The following is a 20,786-nucleotide window of genomic DNA, read 5'->3' as shown; positions in this document are numbered from 1 at the left end:
GCGAGCAAACAGGACGATGTCCATTGCCGCTACCATCAGACCTATTAACTCCATGCACTGGGCCACAGAAGGACGAGGAGAAGATTGCAGAGCTCGACAAGTATTGATAATCTTTAATTTCCTGACTTCTGTCAGAAAAATCTTCATAGACAGAGAATCTATGATGGTCCCTAGAAAGAGCTCTTTTCTAGATTCACCTTCCACCCATGTGACCTTAGGAAAGCCACTACCAGGTCTGTGTGTGATTTTGCTAGCTGAAAGGATGGATATGGCGCCACCGCAATGCCTCTTGAACGAAGCACCGCAAGAAGAGACCCCAGAACCTTTGCGAAGATTCTGGGAGCCGTGGCAAGACCGAAAGGAAGAGCCACAAACTGGAAATGCTTGTCTAGAAAGGAAACCTTAAGAACCTGTGATGATCCCTGTGAATGGGAACATGCAGGTACGCATCTTTTAAATCTACTGTTGTCATAAACTGACCCTCCTGGATCAAGGGAAGGATGGAACGAATAGTTTCCATCCTGAAGGATGGCACTCTGAGAAACTTGTTTAGACTCTCAGATAATCCTTTCTCTCTTTAAATTTAAATGGTTTTTCTTTCTCTTGGCAAACTGCTAATTTTGCTGTAGTTACAAAACGGTTAGAAAATGTAAGCAATAATTAAACCTCTGCACCACAGCAACCTGGCACAATTTTTAGACTGTAAGCGCGAGGGATTCTCTACTTTTGAGTCAGTTTGTATAAATATGCACCTAATATTGATTGTGCTCAAGGCATTGCTCTCAATTTGTTTCAATTTGTTAAACCAAGTATGTAATGTACCCTTATAAATGTAACATACTTTTGTAAAATCTGTATTGTTATGTTAGGCATGAATAAAAGGGATACTAAACACATTTTTTTCTTCTTTAAATGACTCAAACATGCAATTTTAAGCAACTTTCTAATTTACTCCTATTATAAATTTTTCTTTGTTCTCTTGCTATCTTTATTTTAAAAGCAGGAATGTAAAGTTTAGGAGCCGGCACGTTTTTGGTTCAGAACCTGGGTTACACTTGCTTTTTGGTGGCTAAATGTAGCCACCAGTAAGCAAGCGCTATCCAGGGTGCTGAATCTAAAATGGACCGGCTCCTAAGCTTTACATTCCTGCTTTTTATATAAAGTTAGCAAGAGAACAAAGAAAAATTGATAATAGGAGTAAATTAGAAAGTTGATTAAAATTACATGTTCTATCTGAATCATGAAAGAAAAAAATTGTGTCTAGTATCCCTTTAAGTATACCTTGGTGTTTTACAAACAACTAATAATAATAATAATAATAATATCAACAACAACCAAATAAGCTTATATAATAACATCTGATGAGTTTGTTTGTTTTTAACTAATTTGCCAGTATAGGTTAGTCTCACAAACACACGTACTACTAATTATTTTTTACTTTCATTCAATTTAAAAGAACAGCTTCCAAATCTAATTAAAAGCACATGCAAATAATAAAAGTGCTCTTCACAATGCGATTACAGATACCTTTGAGGTCTGGTCTGTTCCGAATACCAACAGATACAAAGAAGCAGTCCATGTCCACGTGTATAATGCAGTTCTGGCACTTGGGTAGGTTAGAAGCAGATATGATACCTAGTTTTTTTTTAAAAAAATAGAAAAAGAACACAAAGGGCATTATAGAAAAGAGAATTTGCTAACGCAGCTAGAACTGCAGCTGCTATGGTTTAGTATGAGTATTTTGTTACTGTGTTAGTGCATTAAAATACTGTAAGGATCTTTGCCATTTTATTAATCTGAGTCCCAAAAATGTAATAATGTGCAATAAAAGCACGTGCCTGTCTTTACTAACGTGAACATTTAGCCACCGTTAGGGTAATCAAAGACACATGGGAATTATTTTCACAACTTCCTGTATACAGTTGCAAGAAAAAGTATGTGAACCCTTTGGAATGATATGGATTTCTGCACAAATTGGTCATAAAATGTGATCTGATCATCATCAGTCACAACAATAGACAATCACAGTCTGCTTAAACTAATAACACACAAAGAATGAAATGTCGCCATGTTTTTATTGAACACACTATGTAAACATTCACAGTGCAGGTGGAAAAAGTATGTGAACCCCTAGACTAATGACATCTCCAAGAGCTAATTGGAGTGAGATGTCAGCCAACTGGAGTGCAATCAATAAGTTGAGATTGGAGGTGTTGGTTACAGCTGCCCTGCCCTATAAAAAACACACACCAGTTCTGGGTTTGCTTTTCACAAGAAGCATTGCCTGATGTGAATGATGCCTCGCACAAAAGAGCTCTCAGAAGACCTACGATTAAGAATTGTTGACTTGCATAAAGCTGGAAAGGGTTATAAAAGTATCTCCAAAAGCCTTGCTGTTCATCAGTCCACGGTAAGACAAATTGTCTATAAATGGAGAAAGTTCAGCACTGCTGCTACTCTCCCTAGAAGTGGCCGTCCTGTAAAGATGACTGCAAGAGCACAGCGCAGACTGCTCAATGAGGTGAAGAAGAATCCTAGAGTGTCAGCTAAAGACTTACAAAAGTCACTGGCAAATGCTAACATCCCTGTTAGCGAATCTACAATACATAAAACACTAAACAAGAATGGATTTCATGGGAGGATACCACAAAGGAAGCCAATGCTGTCCAAACAAAACATTGCTTCACGTTTACAGTTTGCACAAGAGCACCTGGATGTTCCACAGCAGTACTGGCAAAATATTCTGTGGATAGATGAAACCAAAGTTGAGTTGTTTGGAAGAAACACACAACACTATGTGTGGCGAAAAAGAGGCACAGCACACCAACATCAAAACCTCATCCCAACTGTGAAGTATGGTGGTGGGGGCATCATGGTTTGGGGCTGCTTTGCTGCGTCAGGGCCTGGACGGATTGCTATCATCGAAGGAAAAATGAATTCAAATTTATCAAGACATTTTGCAGGAGAACTTAAGGCCATGTGTCTACCAGCTGAAGCTCAACAGATGGGTGTTGCAACAGGACAATGACCCAAAGCATAGAAGTAAATCAACAACAGAATGGCTTAAACAGAAGAAAATTCACCTTCTTAAGTGGCCTAGTCAGAGTCCTGACCTCAACTCGATTGAGATGCTGTGGCATGACCTCAAGAAAGCGATTCACACCACACATCCCAAGAATATTTCTGAACTGAAACAGTTCTGTAAAGAGGAATGGTGAAGAATTACTCCTGACCGTTGTGCACGTCTGATCTGCAACTCCAGGAAACGTTTGGTTGAAGTTATTGCTGCCAAAGTAGGTTCAACCAGTTATTAAATCCAAGGGTTCACATACTTTTTCCACCTGCACTGTGAATGTTTACATAGTGTGTTCAATAAAAACATGGCAACATTTCTTTCTTTGTGTGTTATTAGTTTAAGCAGACTGTGATTGTCTATTGTTGTGACTTAGATGATGATCAGATCACATTTTATGACCAATTTGTGCAGAAATCCATATCATTCCAAAGGGTTCACATACTTTTTCTTGCAACTGTAAATTGTAAATTAAATTAATACAATAATCTTGCCTGAAAAGATCAGATTGTTACACATGGTAATTATTAGAGGTGCAACAACTAATCGATATAATCTATAATAATCGATTATGAAAATAGTTGTCAACGAATCTCATAATCGATTACTTGGTTTGCAATTAGTTGGTCTGTGTACAGCACCAACTGCTTAACTCCGAAGAGCTCCTGCACATGGTATTTTATTTTATGGTTTTCCGGACAGTATAAGTTTCTTTTAAAGTTTACAACTACTCCTAACTTATGTGCAACCCAGAAATAATAGGAGTCATCATTTGGATTGTTAATATTAAATCAGGTGATTTGGGACTATGTTTTGTATGATATAGTGCTGAGCTTGTTATTTATACCTAGCCCTAGATTGATGGGAGTTATTTGAATTGATGTGCACTATTATCTGTTTGCACAATTATTAGCGGATTGGTTGCTATTGCTGATAATATGTACGGCTTTGTCCTGTTATTGATATATAGCCCTTAGCACTTGACTTTTTATATTTTTAATTAATTGTAATATGTACCAAATCCAACCTCTATTAGTATGCATCTGTTATTTTTAAGAGCCGACTAGATATTGTTTTCCCTAACCTTATAGCTGGTTATTTACCATTGCATATAGATATTCAAGATATTTTATGTTAGAATGAAGTCCAGGCTCACTTTGTTAAGAGGCCCCTTGCATTGGAGGAGAGTTATCAAAGATAAATATCCCACCTTGGTGAAATTGGCATCTCAAGCACCTCAACACCACCTGAGCGCCTCTTCTCTGCTGCAGGCAAAATAGCTTGCGTTTTTTTTGTTTGTTTTTTTTAATATAGGAAAAAATGTGTTGTGTTTTTTTATCCAATTAGATGATTAATTGAAAAAAATAATCGGCCGATTAATCGATTATGAAAATAATCGTTAGTTGCAGTCCTAGTAATTATTTTCACAACTTCCTGTATAAATTGTAAGATTAATATAACATAATTTATGTAAGAACTTACCTGATAAATTCATTTCTTTCATATTAGCAAGAGTCCATGAGCTAGTGACGTATGGGATATAGATTCCTACCAGGAGGGGCAAATTTTCCCAAACCTCAAAATGCCTATAAATACACCCCTCACCACACCCACAAATCAGTTTAACGAATAGCCAAGAAGTGGGGTGATAAGAAAAAAGTGCGAAAGCATAAAAAATAAGGAATTGGAATAATTGTGCTTTATACAAAAAAATCATAACCACCACAAAAAGGGTGGGCCTCATGGACTCTTGCTAATATGAAAGAAATGAATTTATCAGGCAAGTTCTTACATAAATTATGTTTTCTTTCATGTAATTTGCAAGAGTCCATGAGCTAGTGACGTATGGGATAATGAATACCCAAGATGTGGATCTTCCACGCAAGAGTCACTAGAGAGGGAGGGATAAAATAAAGACAGCCAATTCCGCTGAAAAATAATCCACACCCCAAACAAAGTTTAAATCTTAAAATGAAAAAAACTGAAATTATAAGCAGAAGAATCAAACTGAAACAGCTGCCTGAAGTACTTTTCTACCAAAGACTACATCAGAAGAAGAAAACAGAATTTATGTTTACCTGATAAATTACTTTCTCCAACGGTGTGTCCGGTCCACGGCGTCATCCTTACTTGTGGGATATTCTCTTCCCCAACAGGAAATGGCAAAGAGCCCAGCAAAGCTGGTCACATGATCCCTCCTAGGCTCCGCCTACCCCAGTCATTCGACCGACGTTAAGGAGGAATATTTGCATAGGAGAAACCATATGGTACCGTGGTGACTGTAGTTAAAGAAAATAAATTATCAGACCTGATTAAAAAAACCAGGGCGGGCCGTGGACCGGACACACCGTTGGAGAAAGTAATTTATCAGGTAAACATAAATTCTGTTTTCTCCAACATAGGTGTGTCCGGTCCACGGCGTCATCCTTACTTGTGGGAACCAATACCAAAGCTTTAGGACACGGATGAAGGGAGGGAGCAAATCAGGTCACCTAAATGGAAGGCACCACGGCTTGCAAAACCTTTCTCCCAAAAATAGCCTCAGAAGAAGCAAAAGTATCAAACTTGTAAAATTTGGTAAAAGTGTGCAGTGAAGAGCAAGTCGCTGCCCTACATATCTGATCAACAGAAGCCTCGTTCTTGAAGGCCCATGTGGAAGCCACAGCCCTAGTGGAATGAGCTGTGATTCTTTCGGGAGGCTGCCGTCCGGCAGTCTCGTAAGCCAATCTGATGATGCTTTTAATCCAAAAAGAGAGAGAGGTAGAAGTTGCTTTTTGACCTCTCCTTTTACCGGAATAAACAACAAACAAGGAAGATGTTTTAAATAGAATTTTAGAGCGCGAACAACATCCAAATTGTGCAACAAACGTTCCTTCTTCGAAACTGGTTTCGGACACAGAGAAGGTACGATAATCTCCTGGTTAATGTTTTTGTTAGAAACAACTTTTGGAAGAAAACCAGGTTTAGTACGTAAAACCACCTTATCTGCATGGAACACCAGATAAGGAGGAGAACACTGCAGAGCAGATAATTCTGAAACTCTTCTAGCAGAAGAAATTGCAACTAAAAACAAAACTTTCCAAGATAATAACTTAATATCAACGGAATGCAAGGGTTCAAACGGAACCCCCTGAAGAACTGAAAGAACTAAATTGAGACTCCAAGGAGGAGTCAAAGGTTTGTAAACAGGCTTAATTCTAACCAGAGCCTGAACAAAAGCTTGAACATCTGGCACAGCGGCCAGCTTTTTGTGAAGTAACACAGACAAGGCAGAAATCTGTCCCTTCAGGGAACTTGCAGATAAACCTTTTTCCAATCCTTCTTGAAGGAAGGATAGAATCCTAGGAATCTTAACCTTGTCCCAAGGGAATCCTTTAGATTCACACCAACAGATATATTTTTTCCAAATTTTGTGGTAAATCTTTCTAGTTACAGGCTTTCTGGCCTGAACAAGAGTATCGATAACAGGATCTGAGAACCCTCGCTTCGATAAGATCAAGCGTTCAATCTCCAAGCAGTCAGCTGGAGTGAAACCAGATTCGGGTGTTCGAACGGACCCTGAACAAGAAGGTCTCGTCTCAAAGGTAGCTTCCAAGGTGGAGCCGATGACATATTCACCAGATCTGCATACCAAGTCCTGCGTGGCCACGCAGGAGCTATCAAGATCACCGACGCCCTCTCCTGATTGATCCTGGTTACCAGCCTGGGGATGAGAGGAAACGGCGGGAACACATAAGCTAGTTTGAAGGTCCAAGGTGCTACTAGTGCATCCACTAGAGCCGCCTTGGGATCCCTGGATCTGGACCCGTAGCAAGGAACTTTGAAGTTCTGACGAGAGGCCATCAGATCCATGTCTGGAATGCCCCACAGCTGAGTGACTTGGGCAAAGATTTCCGGATGGAGTTCCCACTCCCCCGGATGTAATGTCTGACGACTCAGAAAATCCGCTTCCCAATTTTCCACTCCTGGGATGTGGATAGCAGACAGGTGGCAGGAGTGAAACTCCGCCCATAGAATGATTTTGGTCACTTCTTCCATCGCCAGGGAACTCCTTGTTCCCCCCTGATGGTTGATGTACGCAACAGTTGTCATGTTGTCTGATTGAAACCGTATGAACTTGGCCCTCGCTAGCTGAGGCCAAGCCTTGAGAGCATTGAATATCGCTCTCAGTTCCAGAATATTTATCGGTAGAAGAGATTCTTCCCGAGACCAAAGACCCTGAGCTTTCAGGGATCCCCAGACCGCGCCCCAGCCCATCAGACTGGCGTCGGTCGTGACAATGACCCACTCTGGTCTGCGGAATGTCATCCCTCGTGACAGGTTGTCCAGGGACAGCCCCCAACGGAGTGAGTCTCTGGTCCTCTGATTTACTTGTATCTTCGGAGACAAGTCTGTATAGTCCCCATTCCACTGACTGAGCATGCACAGTTGTAATGGTCTTAGATGAATGCGTGCAAAAGGAACTATGTCCATTGCCGCTACCATCAACCCGATCACTTCCATGCACTGAGCTATGGAAGGAAGAGGAACGGAATGAAGTATCCGACAAGAGTCTAGAAGTTTTGTTTTTCTGGCCTCTGTCAGAAAAATCCTAATTTCTAAGGAGTCTATTATGGTTCCCAAGAAGGGAACCCTTGTTGACGGAGATAGAGAACTCTTTTCCACGTTCACTTTCCATCCGTGAGATCTGAGAAAGGCCAGGACAATGTCCGTGTGAGCCTTTGCTTGAGGAAGGGACGACGCTTGAATCAGAATGTCGTCCAAGTAAGGTACTACAGCAATGCCCCTTGGTCTTAGCACAGCTAGAAGGGACCCTAGTACCTTTGTGAAAATCCTTGGAGCAGTGGCTAATCCGAAAGGAAGCGCCACGAACTGGTAATGTTTGTCCAGGAATGCGAACCTCAGGAACCAATGATGTTCCTTGTGGATAGGAATATGTAGATACGCATCCTTTAAATCCACCGTGGTCATGAATTGACCTTCCTGGATGGAAGGAAGAATTGTTCGAATGGTTTCCATCTTGAACGATGGAACCTTGAGAAACTTGTTTAAGATCTTGAGATCTAAGATTGGTCTGAACGTTCCCTCTTTCTTGGGAACTATAAACAGATTGGAGTAGAACCCCATCCCTTGTTCTCTTAATGGAACAGGATGAATCACTCCCATTTTTAACAGGTCTTCTACACAATGTAAGAATGCCTGTCTTTTTATGTGGTCTGAAGACAACTGAGACCTGTGGAACCTCCCCCTTGGGGGAAGTCCCTTGAATTCCAGGAGATAACCTTGGGAGACTATTTCTAGCGCCCAAGGATCCAGAACATCTCTTGCCCAAGCCTGAGCGAAGAGAGAGAGTCTGCCCCCCACCAGATCCGGTCCCGGATCGGGGGCCAATATTTCATGCTGTCTTGGTAGCAGTGGCAGGTTTCTTGGCCTGCTTTCCCTTGTTCCAGCCTTGCATTGGTCTCCAAGCTGGCTTGGCTTGAGAAGAATTACCCTCTTGCTTAGAGGACGTAGCACTTTGGGCTGGTCCGTTTCTACGAAAGGGACGAAAATTAGGTTTATTTTTTGCCTTGAAAGGCCGATCCTGAGGAAGGGCGTGGCCCTTACCCCCAGTGATATCAGAGATAATCTCTTTCAAGTCAGGGCCAAACAGCGTTTTCCCCTTGAAAGGAATGTTAAGTAGCTTGTTCTTGGAAGACGCATCAGCCGACCAAGATTTCAACCAAAGCGCTCTGCGCGCCACAATAGCAAACCCAGAATTCTTAACCGCTAACCTAGCCAATTGCAAAGTGGCGTCTAGGGTGAAAGAATTAGCCAATTTGAGAGCATTGATTCTGTCCATAATCTCCTCAAAAGGAGGAGAATCACTATCGACCGCCTTTATCAGCTCATCGAACCAGAAACATGCGGCTGTAGCGACAGGGACAATGCATGAAATTGGTTGTAGAAGGTAACCCTGCTGAACAAACATCTTTTTAAGCAAACCTTCTAATTTTTTATCCATAGGATCTTTGAAAGCACAACTATCCTCTATGGGTATAGTGGTGCGTTTGTTTAAAGTGGAAACCGCTCCCTCGACCTTAGGGACTGTCTGCCATAAGTCCTTTCTGGGGTCGACCATAGGAAACAATTTTTTAAATATGGGGGGAGGGACGAAAGGAATACCGGGCCTTTCCCATTCTTTATTAACAATGTCCGCCACCCGCTTGGGTATAGGAAAAGCTTCTGGGAGCCCCGGCACCTCTAGGAACTTGTCCATTTTACATAGTTTCTCTGGGATGACCAACTTGTCACAATCATCCAGTTTGGATAATACCTCCTTAAGCAGAATGCGGAGATGTTCCAACTTAAATTTAAATGCAATCACATCAGGTTCAGCTTGTTGAGAAATGTTCCCTGAATCAGTAATTTCTCCCTCAGACAAAACCTCCCTGGCCCCATCAGACTGGGTTAGGGGCCCTTCAGAAATATTATTATCAGCGTCGTCATGCTCTTCAGTATCTAAAACAGAGCAGTCGCGCTTACGCTGATAAGTGTTCATTTTGGCTAAAATGTTTTTGACAGAATTATCCATTACAGCCGTTAATTGTTGCATAGTAAGGAGTATTGGCGCGCTAGATGTACTAGGGGCCTCCTGAGTGGGCAAGACTCGTGTAGACGAAGGAGGGAATGATGCAGTACCATGCTTACTCCCCTCACTTGAGGAATCATCTTGGGCATCATTGTCATTGTCACATAAATCACATTTATTTAAATGAATAGGAATTCTGGCTTCCCCACATTCAGAACACAGTCTATCTGGTAGTTCAGACATGTTAAACAGGCATAAACTTGATAACAAAGTACAAAAAACGTTTTAAAATAAAACCGTTACTGTCACTTTAAATTTTAAACTGAACACACTTTATTACTGCAATTGCGAAAAAACATGAAGGAATTGTTCAAAATTCACCAAATTTTCACCACAGTGTCTTAAAGCCTTAAAAGTATTGCACACCAAATTTGGAAGCTTTAACCCAAGCCCCAAGGGGAATACGATACCAAATGACGCCTTCAGAAAGTCTTTTCTAAGTATCAGAGCTCCTCTCACATGCGACTGCATGCCATGCCTCTCAAAAACAAGTGCGCAACACCGGCGCGAAAATGAGGCTCTGCCTATGCTTTGGGAAAGCCCCTAAAGAATAAGGTGTCTAAAACAGTGCCTGCCGATATTATTATATCAAAATACCCAGATAAAATGATTCCTCAAGGCTAAATATGTGTTAATAATCAATCGATTTAGCCCAGAAAAAGTCTACAGTCTTAATAAGCCCTTTTTGAAGCCCTTATTTACGATCGTAATAAACATGGCTTACCGGATCCCATAGGGAAAATGACAGCTTCCAGCATTACATCGTCTTGTTAGAATGTGTCATACCTCAAGCAGCAAGAGACTGCTCACTGTTCCCCCAACTGAAGTTAATTGCTCTCAACAGTCCTGTGTGGAACAGCCATGGATTTTAGTGACGGTTGCTAAAATCATTTTCCTCATACAAACAGAAATCTTCATCTCTTTTCTGTTTCTGAGTAAATAGTACATACCAGCACTATTTCAAAATAACAAACTCTTGATTGAATAATAAAAACTACAGTTAAACACTAAAAAACTCTAAGCCATCTCCGTGGAGATGTTGCCTGTACAACGGCAAAGAGAATGACTGGGGTAGGCGGAGCCTAGGAGGGATCATGTGACCAGCTTTGCTGGGCTCTTTGCCATTTCCTGTTGGGGAAGAGAATATCCCACAAGTAAGGATGACGCCGTGGACCGGACACACCTATGTTGGAGAAAACACATCAAAATGGTAGAATTTAGTAAAAGTATGCAAAGAAGACCAAGTTGCTGCTTTGCAAATCTGATCAACCGAAGCTTCATTCCTATATGCCCAGGAAGTAGAAACTGACCTAGTCGAATGAGCTGTAATCCTTTGAGGCGGAGTTCTACCCGACTCAACATAAGCATGATGAATCAAAGACTTTAACCAAGACGCCAAAGAAATGGCAGAGGCCTTCTGACCTTTCCTAGAACTAGAAAAGATAACAAATAGACTAGAAGTCTTTCTGAAATCTTTAGTAGCTTCAACATAATATTTCAAAGCTCTAACTACATCCAAAGAATGCAACGATCTTTCCTTAGAGTTCTTAGGATTAGGACACAATGAAGGAACCACAATTTCTCTACTAATGTTGTTAGAATTCACAACCTTAGGTAAAAATTTAAATGAAGTTCGCAAAACCGCCTTATCCTGATGAAAAATCAGAAAAGGAGACTCACAAGAAAGAGCAGAAAATTCAGAAACTCTTCTAGCAGAAGAGATGGCAAAAAGAAACAAAACTTTCCAAGAAAGTAATTTAATATCCAGCGAATGCATAGGTTCAAACAGAGGAACTTGAGAAGAAATTGACTTAATGACAGGTTTTATACGAACCCAAGCCTGTACAAAACAATGAATATCAGGAAGATTAGCAATCTTTCTGTGAAAAAGAACAGAAAGAGCAGAGATTTGTCCTTTCAAGGAACTTGCAGACAAACCTTTATCCAAACCATCCTGAAGAAACTGTAAAATTCTAGGAATTCTAAAAGAATGCCAAGAAAAATGGTGAGAAGAACACCAAGAAATGTAAGTCTTCCAGACTCGATAATATATCTTCCTAGATACAGATTTACGAGCCTGTAACATAGTATTAATTACGGAGTCAGAGAAACCTCTATGACTGAGAATCAAGCGTTCAATCTCCATACCTTCAAATTTAAGGATTTGAGATCCTGATGGAAAAAAGGACCTTGCAATAGAAGGTCTGGTCTTAACGGAAGAGTCCACGGTTGGCAAGTAGCCATCCGAACAAGATCCGCATACCAAAACCTGTGAGGCCATGCTGGAGCCACCAGCAGAACAAACGAACGCTCCTTTAGAATCTTGGAAATCACTCTTGGAAGAAGAACTAGAGGCGGAAAGATATAGGCAGGATGATACTTCCAAGGAAGTGACAATGCATCCACTGCTTCCGCCTGAGGATCCCTGGATCTGGACAGATACCTGGGAAGCTTCTTGTTTAGATGAGAAGCCATCAGATCTATTTCTGGAAGTCCCCAGATTTGAAAAATCTGAAGAAATACCTCTGGATGAAGAGACCATTCGCCCGGATGTAATGTTTGGCGACTGAGATAATCCGCTTCCCAATTGTCTATACCTGGGATGTGAACCGCAGAAATTAGACAGGAGCTGGATTCTGCCCATACAAGTATTCGAGATACTTCTTTCATAGCCAGAGGACTGTGAGTCCCTCCTTGATGATTGACATATGCCACGGTTGTGACATTGTCCGTCTGAAAACAAATTAACGACTCTCTCTTTAGAAGAGGCCACGACTGAAGAGCTCTGAAAATCGCACGGAGTTCCAAAATGTTGATTGGTAATCTCGCCTCCTGAGATTCCCAAACCCCCTGCGCGTTCAGAGACCCCCATACAGCTCCCCAACCTGTCAGACTTGCATCTGTTGAGATCACAGTCCAGGCCGGAAGAACAAAAGAAGCCCCCTGAACTAAACGATGGTGGTCTGTACACCACGTCAGAGAGTGTCGTACATTCGGTTTTAAAGATATTAATTGTGATATCTTTGTATAATCCCTGCACCACTGGTTCAGCATACAGAGCTTTAGAGGTCGCATGTGAAAACGAGCAAAGGGGATCGCGTCCGATGCAGCAGTCATAAGACCTAGAATTTCCATGCATAAGGCTACCGAAGGGAATGATTGAGACTGAAGGTTTTGACAAGCTGAAACCAATTTCAGACGTCTCTTGTCCGTTAACGACAGAGTCATGGACACTGAATCTATCTGGAAACCTAAAAAGGTTACTCTTGTCTGAGGAATCAACGAACTCTTTGGTAAATTGATCCTCCAACCATGTTCTCGAAGAAACGATACAAGTCGATTCGTATGAGATTCTGCTAAAATGTGAAGACTGAGCAAGTACCAAGATATCGTCCAAATAAGGAAATACCACAATACCCTGTTCTCTGATTACAGATAGTAGGGCACCGAGAACCTTTGTAAAAATCCTTGGAGCTGTTGCTAGCCCAAACGGCAGAGCCACAAACTAGTAATGCTTGTCTAGAAAAGAGAATCTCAGAAACTGATAGCGATCTGGATGAATCGGAATATGCAGATATGCATTTTGTAAATAATGCCCTTGCTGAACAAAAGGCAGAATAGTCCTTATAGTTACCATTTTGAATGTTGGTATTCTTACATAATGATTCAATATTTTTAAATCCAGAACTGGTCTGAAGGAATCCTTCTTCTTTGGTACAATGAATAGATTTGAGTAAAACCCCAGACCCTGTTCCAGAACTGGAACTGGTACAATTACTCCAGCCAACTCTAGATCTGAAACACATTTCAGAAACGCTTGAGCCTTCACTGGATTTATTGGAACATGAGAAAGAAAAAATCTTCTTGCAGGAGGCCTTATCTTGAAGCCTATTCTGTACCTCTGTGAAACAATGTTCTGAATCCAAAGATTGTGAATCGAATTGATCCAAATTTCTTTGAAAAATCGTAATCTGCCCCCTACCAGCTGAGCTGGAATGAGGGCCGCACTTTCATGTGGACTTGGTAGCTGGCTTTGGCTTTCTAAAAGGCTTGGATTTATTCCAGACTGGAGATGGTTTCCAAACTGATACCGTTCCTGTAGGGGAAGGATCAGGTTTTTGTTCCTTATTGTGACGAAAGGAACGAAAACGATTAGCAGCCCTATATTTACCTTTAGATTTTTTATCCTGTGGTAAAAAAGTTCCTTTCCCCCCAGTAACAGTTGAAATAATAGAATCCAACTGTGAACCAAACAATTTATTCCCTTGGAAAGAAAGGGAAAGCAAAGTTGACTTAGAAGACATATCAGCATTCCAAGTTTTAAGCCATAAAGCTCTTCTAGCTAAAATAGCTAAAGACATATACCTGACATCAACCCTAATGATATCAAAGATGGCACAGGATACAACTTCTTAAAACTTTTAGAAGGAGTAAAAGAATTACCCAGATTATTCCATTCCCTGGAAATCACTTCAGAAATAGCATCAGGGACGGGAAAAACTTCCGGAATAACTACAGGAGGTTTAAAAACCGTATTTAAACGTTTAGATTTAGTATCAAGAGGACCAGATTCCTCTATTTCTAAAGCAATTAAGACTTCTTTAAGTAAAGAACGAATAAATTCCATTTTAAATAAATATGAAGTTTTATCAGTATCAATCTCTGAAACAGAATCCTCTGAACCAGAAAAATCATTATCAGAAACAGAATCAGAATGATGATGTTCATTTAAAAATTCATCTGGAAAATGAGAAGTTTTAAAAGACTTTTTACGTTTACTGGAAGGAGGAATAACAGACATAGCCTTCCTAATAGATTTAGAAACAAAATCTCTTATGTTAACAGGAACACCCTGAGTATTAGATGTTGATGGAACAGCAACAGGTAATGGAACATTACTAAAGGAAATATTATCTGCATTAGAAAGTTTGTCATGACATTCATCACAAACAACAGCCGGAGGAACAGATACCACAAGTTTACAACAAATACACTTAACTTTGGTAGATCCAGCATCAGGCAGCGATTTTCCAGAAGTAGCTTCTGATTCAGGGTCAATCTGAGACATCTTGCAATATGTAATAGAAAAAACAACATATAAAAGCAAAATTGATCAAATTCCTTAAATGACAGTTTCAGGAATGGGAAAAAATGCCAATGAACAAGCTTCTAGCAACCAGAAGCAAATAAACAATGAGACTTAAATAATGTGGAGACAAAAATGACGCCACATCCGGTGACGCCGATATTTTTGGCGCAAAAACGTCAAAAAAATGACGCAACTTCCGGCGACAAGTATGACGCTGGAAATGACAAAGAAAATTTTTGCGCCAAAAAAGTCCGCGCCAAGAATGACGCAATAAAATGAAGCATTTTCAGCCCCCGCGAGCCTAACAGCCCACAGGAAAAAAAATAATGAAACTGACTGTCTGAAATAAGGAATATCGAACATCCTGAATCAAGGCAAATAAATGTTTAAACACATATATTTAGAACTTTTATATAAAAGTGCCCAACCATAGCTTAGAGTGTCACAAAAAATAAGACTTACTTACCCCAGGACACTCATCTACATGTAGTAGAAAGCCAAACCAGTACTGAAACGAGAATCAGTAGAGGTAATGGTATATATAAGAGTATATCGTCGATCTGAAAAGGGAGGTAAGAGATGAATCTCTACGACCGATAACAGAGAACCTATGAAATAGACCCCGTAGAGGGAGATCATTGAATTCAAATAGGCAATACTCTCTTCACATCCCTCTGACATTCACTGCACACTGAGAGGAAAACCGGGCTCCAGCTTGCTGCGAAGCGCATATCAACGAGGAATCTAGCACAAACTTACTTCACCACCTCCACGGGAGGCAAAGTTTGTAAAACTGATTTGTGGGTGTGGTGAGGGGTGTATTTATAGGCATTTTGAGGTTTGGGAAACTTTGCCCCTCCTGGTAGGAATGTATATCCCATACGTCACTAGCTCATGGACTCTTGCTAATTACATGAAAGAAAATAATATTGTCCTGAGAATGTTCTTTAAAGGGGCATTAATATCAAAATGTAATTCCCATAAAAGGTTTAATTATTAATATCATAAATTATTCTGCCTGTTTTTCTTGTCATTTTTGCACTAGCGACCCTGTAATGCTATGCGTAAACCCCTGCAAATGGGGTTAAACACATGGTTTTAGAGCATCACTCAGTAGCTGAAAGAGCATTGCAGGTTCAGAGCAGATACAGCCGCAGAGGCAGTCACACAGCTGCACTACGTGTCTACCAGCTCTATCCAGTCAGGACCAGCAGTACACTGCGGCTCCCAAGTGATATTATAACTATGTGTTCAACCCATTTGCGTTGAATACATCACATTGCAGGGTCACTAGTGCTAAAATTACATATTCTAACAAATTAGAGCATTTCATTTTTGCACTTAAATGCCCCTTTAAAATATGTATATTTATTTGTGTAAATATCCATTAGTCCCAGACACTGCAGAAATTAGGCTCAGTGAAATCAAGTTGAGCTTGAAAAAAAAAATTAAAAAAAAAGATATCTATCCAGCAGTAAGAGAAAGGAAAATGGAGGGATCTCTAATGAAACAAGATTTCTCCAGGCAGGACCTTTGGGAAAAAACAGAATTTATGTTTACCTGATAAATTTCTTTCTCCAACGGTGTGTCCGGTCCACGGCGTCATCCTTACTTGTGGGATATTCTCTTCCCCAACAGGAAATGGCAAAGAGCCCAGCAAAGCTGGTCACATGATCCCTCCTAGGCTCCGCCTACCCCAGTCATTCGACCGACGTTAAGGAGGAATAATAGCATAGGAGAAACCATATGGTACCGTGGTGACTGTAGTTAAAGAAAATAAATTATCAGACCTGATTAAAAAACCAGGGCGGGCCGTGGACCGGACACACCGTTGGAGAAAGAAATTTATCAGGTAAACATAAATTCTGTTTTCTCCAACATAGGTGTGTCCGGTCCACGGCGTCATCCTTACTTGTGGGAACCAATACCAAAGCTTTAGGACACGGATGAAGGGAGGGAGCAAATCAGGTCACCTAAATGGAAGGCACCACGGCTTGCAAAACCTTTCTCCCAAAAATAGCCTCAGAAGAAGCAAAAGTATCAAACTTGTAAAATTTGGTAAAAGTGTGCAGTGAAGACCAAGTCGCTGCCCTACATATCTGATCAACAGAAGCCTCGTTCTTGAAGGCCCATGTGGAAGCCACAGCCCTAGTGGAATGAGCTGTGATTCTTTCGGGAGGCTGCCGTCCGGCAGTCTCGTAAGCCAATCTGATGATGCTTTTAATCCAAAAAGAGAGAGAGGTAGAAGTTGCTTTTTGACCTCTCCTTTTACCTGAATAAACAACAAACAAGGAAGATGTTTGTCTAAAATCTTTTGTAGCATCTAAATAGAATTTTAGAGCGCGAACAACATCCAAATTGTGCAACAAGCGTTCCTTCTTTGAAACTGGTTTCGGACACAGAGAAGGTACGATAATCTCCTGGTTAATGTTTTTGTTAGAAACAACTTTTGGAAGAAAACCAGGTTTAGTACGTAAAACCACCTTATCTGCATGGAACACCAGATAAGGAGGAGAACACTGCAGAGCAGATAATTCTGAAACTCTTCTAGCAGAAGAAATTGCAACTAAAAACAAAACTTTCCAAGATAATAACTTAATATCAACGGAATGTAAGGGTTCAAACGGAACCCCCTGAAGAACTGAAAGAACTAAATTGAGACTCCAAGGAGGAGTCAAAGGTTTGTAAACAGGCTTGATCCTAACCAGAGCCTGAACAAAGGCTTGAACATCTGGCACAGCTGCCAGTTTTTTGTGAAGTAACACCGACAAGGCAGAAATCTGTCCCTTCAGGGAACTTGCCGATAATCCTTTTTCCAATCCTTCTTGAAGGAAGGATAGAATCCTAGGAATCTTAACCTTGTCCCAAGGGAATCCTTTAGATTCACACCAACAGATATATTTTTTCCAAATTTTGTGGTAAATCTTTCTAGTTACAGGCTTTCTGGCCTGAACAAGAGTATCGATAACAGAATCTGAGAAACCTCGCTTTGATAAAATCAAGCGTTCAATCTCCAAGCAGTCAGCTGGAGTGAAACCAGATTCGGATGTTCGAACGGACCCTGAACAAGAAGGTCTCGTCTCAAAGGTAGCTTCCAAGGTGGAGCCGATGACATATTCACCAGATCTGCATACCAAGTCCTGCGTGGCCACGCAGGAGCTATCAAGATCACCGACGCCCTCTCCTGATTGATCCTGGCTACCAGCCTGGGGATGAGAGGAAACGGCGGGAACACATAAGCTAGTTTGAAGGTCCAAGGTGCTACTAGTGCATCCACTAGAGCAGCCTTGGGATCCCTGGATCTGGACCCGTAGCAAGGAACTTTGAAGTTCTGACGAGAGGCCATCAGATCCATGTCTGGAATGCCCCATAGTTGAGTGACTTGGGCAAAGATTTCCGGATGGAGTTCCCACTCCCCCGGATGCAATGTCTGACGACTCAGAAAATCCGCTTCCCAATTTTCCACTCCCGGGATGTGGATAGCAGACAGGTGGCAGGAGTGAGACTCCGCCCATAGAATAATCTTGGTCACTTCTTCCATCGCTAGGGAACTCCTTGTTCCCCCCTGATGGTTGATGTACGCAACAGTCGTCATGTTGTCTGATTGAAACCGTATGAACTTGGTCCTCGCTAGCTGAGGCCAAGCCTTGAGAGCATTGAATATCGCTCTCAGTTCCAGAATATTTATCGGTAGAAGAGATTCTTCCCGAGACCAAAGACCCTGAGCTTTCAGGGATCCCCAGACCGCGCCCCAGCCCATCAGACTGGCGTCGGTCGTGACAATGACCCACTCTGGTCTGCGGAATGTCATCCCTCGTGACAGGTTGTCCAGGGACAGCCACCAACGGAGTGAGTCTCTGGTCCTCTGATTTACTTGTATCTTTGGAGACAAGTCTGTATAGTCCCCATTCCACTGACTGAGCATGCACAGTTGTAATGGTCTAGATGAATGCGCGCAAAAGGAACTATGTCCATTGCCGCTACCATCAACCCGATCACTTCCATGCACTGAGCTACGGAAGGAAGAGGAACGGAATGAAGAATTCGACAAGAGTCCAGAAGTTTTGTCTTTCTGGCCTCTGTTAGAAAAATCCTCATTTCTGAGGAGTCTATAATTGTTCCCAAGAAGGGAACCCTTGTTGACGGGGATAGAGAACTCTTTTCCACGTTCACTTTCCAGCCGTGAGATCTGAGAAAGGCCAGGACGATGTCCGTGTGAGCCTTTGCTCGAGGGAGGGACGACGCTTGAATCAGAATGTCGTCCAGGTAAGGTACTACTGCAATGCCCCTTGGTCTTAGCACCGCTAGAAGGGACCCTAGTACCCTTGTGAAAATCCTTGGAGCAGTGGCTAATCCGAAAGGAAGCGCCACGAACTGGTAATGTTTGTCCAGGAATGCAAACCTTAGGAACCGATGATGTTCCTTGTGGATAGGAATATGTAGATACGCATCCTTTAAATCCACCGTGGTCATGAATTGACCTTCCTGGATGGAGGGAAGGATAGTTCGAATGGTTTCCATCTTGAACGATGGGACCTTGAGAAATTTGTTTAAGATCTTGAGATCTAGGATTGGTCTGAACGTTCCCTCTTTTTTGGGAACTATGAACAGATTGGAGTAGAACCCCATCCCTTGTTCTCTCAATGGAACAGGATGAATCACTCCCATTTTTAACAGGTCTTCTACACAATGTAAGAACGCCTGTCTTTTTATGTGGTCTGAAGACAACTGAGACCTGTGGAACCTCCCCCTTGGGGGAAGTCCCTTGAATTCCAGAAGATAACCCTGGGAGACTATTTCTAGCGCCCAAGGATCCAGAACATCTCTTGCCCAAGCCTGAGCGAAGAGAGAGAGTCTGCCCCCCACCAGATCCGGTCCCGGATCGGGGGCCAATATTTCATGCTGTCTTGGTAGCAGTGGCAGGTTTCTTGGCCTGCTTTCCCTTGTTCCAGCCTTGCATTGGTCTCCAAGCTGGCTTGGCCTGAGAAGTATTACCCTCTTGCTTAGAGGACGTAGCACCTTGGGCTGGTCCGTTTTTACGAAAGGGACGAAAATTAGGTCTATTTTTTGCCTTGAAAGGCCGATCCTGAGGAAGGGCATGGCCCTTACCCCCAGTGATATCAGAGATAATCTCTTTCAAGTCAGGACCAAACAGCGTTTTCCCCTTGAAAGGAATGTTTAGTAGCTTGTTCTTGGAAGACGCATCAGCCGACCAAGATTTCAACCAAAGCGCTCTGCGCGCCACAATAGCAAACCCAGAATTCTTAGCCGCTAACTTAGCCAATTGCAAAGAGGCGTCTAGAGTGAAAGAATTAGCCAATTTGAGAGCATTGACTCTGTCCATAATCTCCTCATAAGGAGGAGAGTCACTATCGAGCACCTTAATCAGTTCATCAAACCAGAAATATGCGGCTGTAGTGACAGGGACAATGCATGAAATGGGTTGTAGAAGGTAACCCTGCTGAACAAACATCTTTTTAAGCAAACCTTCTAATTTTTTATCCATAGGATCTTTGAAAGCACAACTATCCTCTATGGGAATAGTGGTGCGTTTGTTTAAAGTAGAAACCGCTCCCTCGACCTTGGGGACTGACTGCCATAAGTCCTTTCTGGGGTCGACCATAGGAAACAATTTTTTAAATATGGGGGGAGGGACGAAAGGAATACCGGGCCTTTCCCATTCTTTATTAACAATGTCCGCCACCCGCTTGGGTATAGGAAAAGCTTCTGGGAGCCCCGGCACCTCTAGGAACTTGTCCATTTTACATAGTTTCTCTGGGATGACCAAATTTTCACAATCATCCAGAGTGGATAATACCTCCTTAAGCAAAATGCGGAGATGTTCCAATTTAAATTTAAAAGTAATCACATCAGATTCAGCCTGCTGAGAAATGTTCCCTAAATCAGTAATTTCTCCCTCAGACAAAACCTCCCTGGCCCCCTCAGATTGGGTTAGGGGCCCTTCAGAGATATTAATATCAGCGTCGTCATGC

The 20,786-nt window shown here is 41.8% G+C and overlaps 1 protein-coding gene across 1 annotated transcript in view; it reads right to left on the bottom strand.

The window, feature by feature from the left end:
- The window catches only part of REV1 (REV1 DNA directed polymerase), a 390,819-nt gene that overhangs the window by 261,129 nt on the left and 108,904 nt on the right, over positions 1-20,786 (bottom strand). Inside the window, 1 exon segment of the mRNA XM_053707683.1 lies at positions 1,528-1,635. Coding sequence (XP_053563658.1) covers positions 1,528-1,635 — 108 coding nt within the window.

The sequence above is a fragment of the Bombina bombina genome, chromosome 3 (genome assembly GCF_027579735.1).
Source record: "Bombina bombina isolate aBomBom1 chromosome 3, aBomBom1.pri, whole genome shotgun sequence".
NCBI lineage: Eukaryota > Metazoa > Chordata > Amphibia > Anura > Bombinatoridae > Bombina > Bombina bombina.
This window is presented reverse-complemented; position numbering and strand designations above follow the sequence as displayed.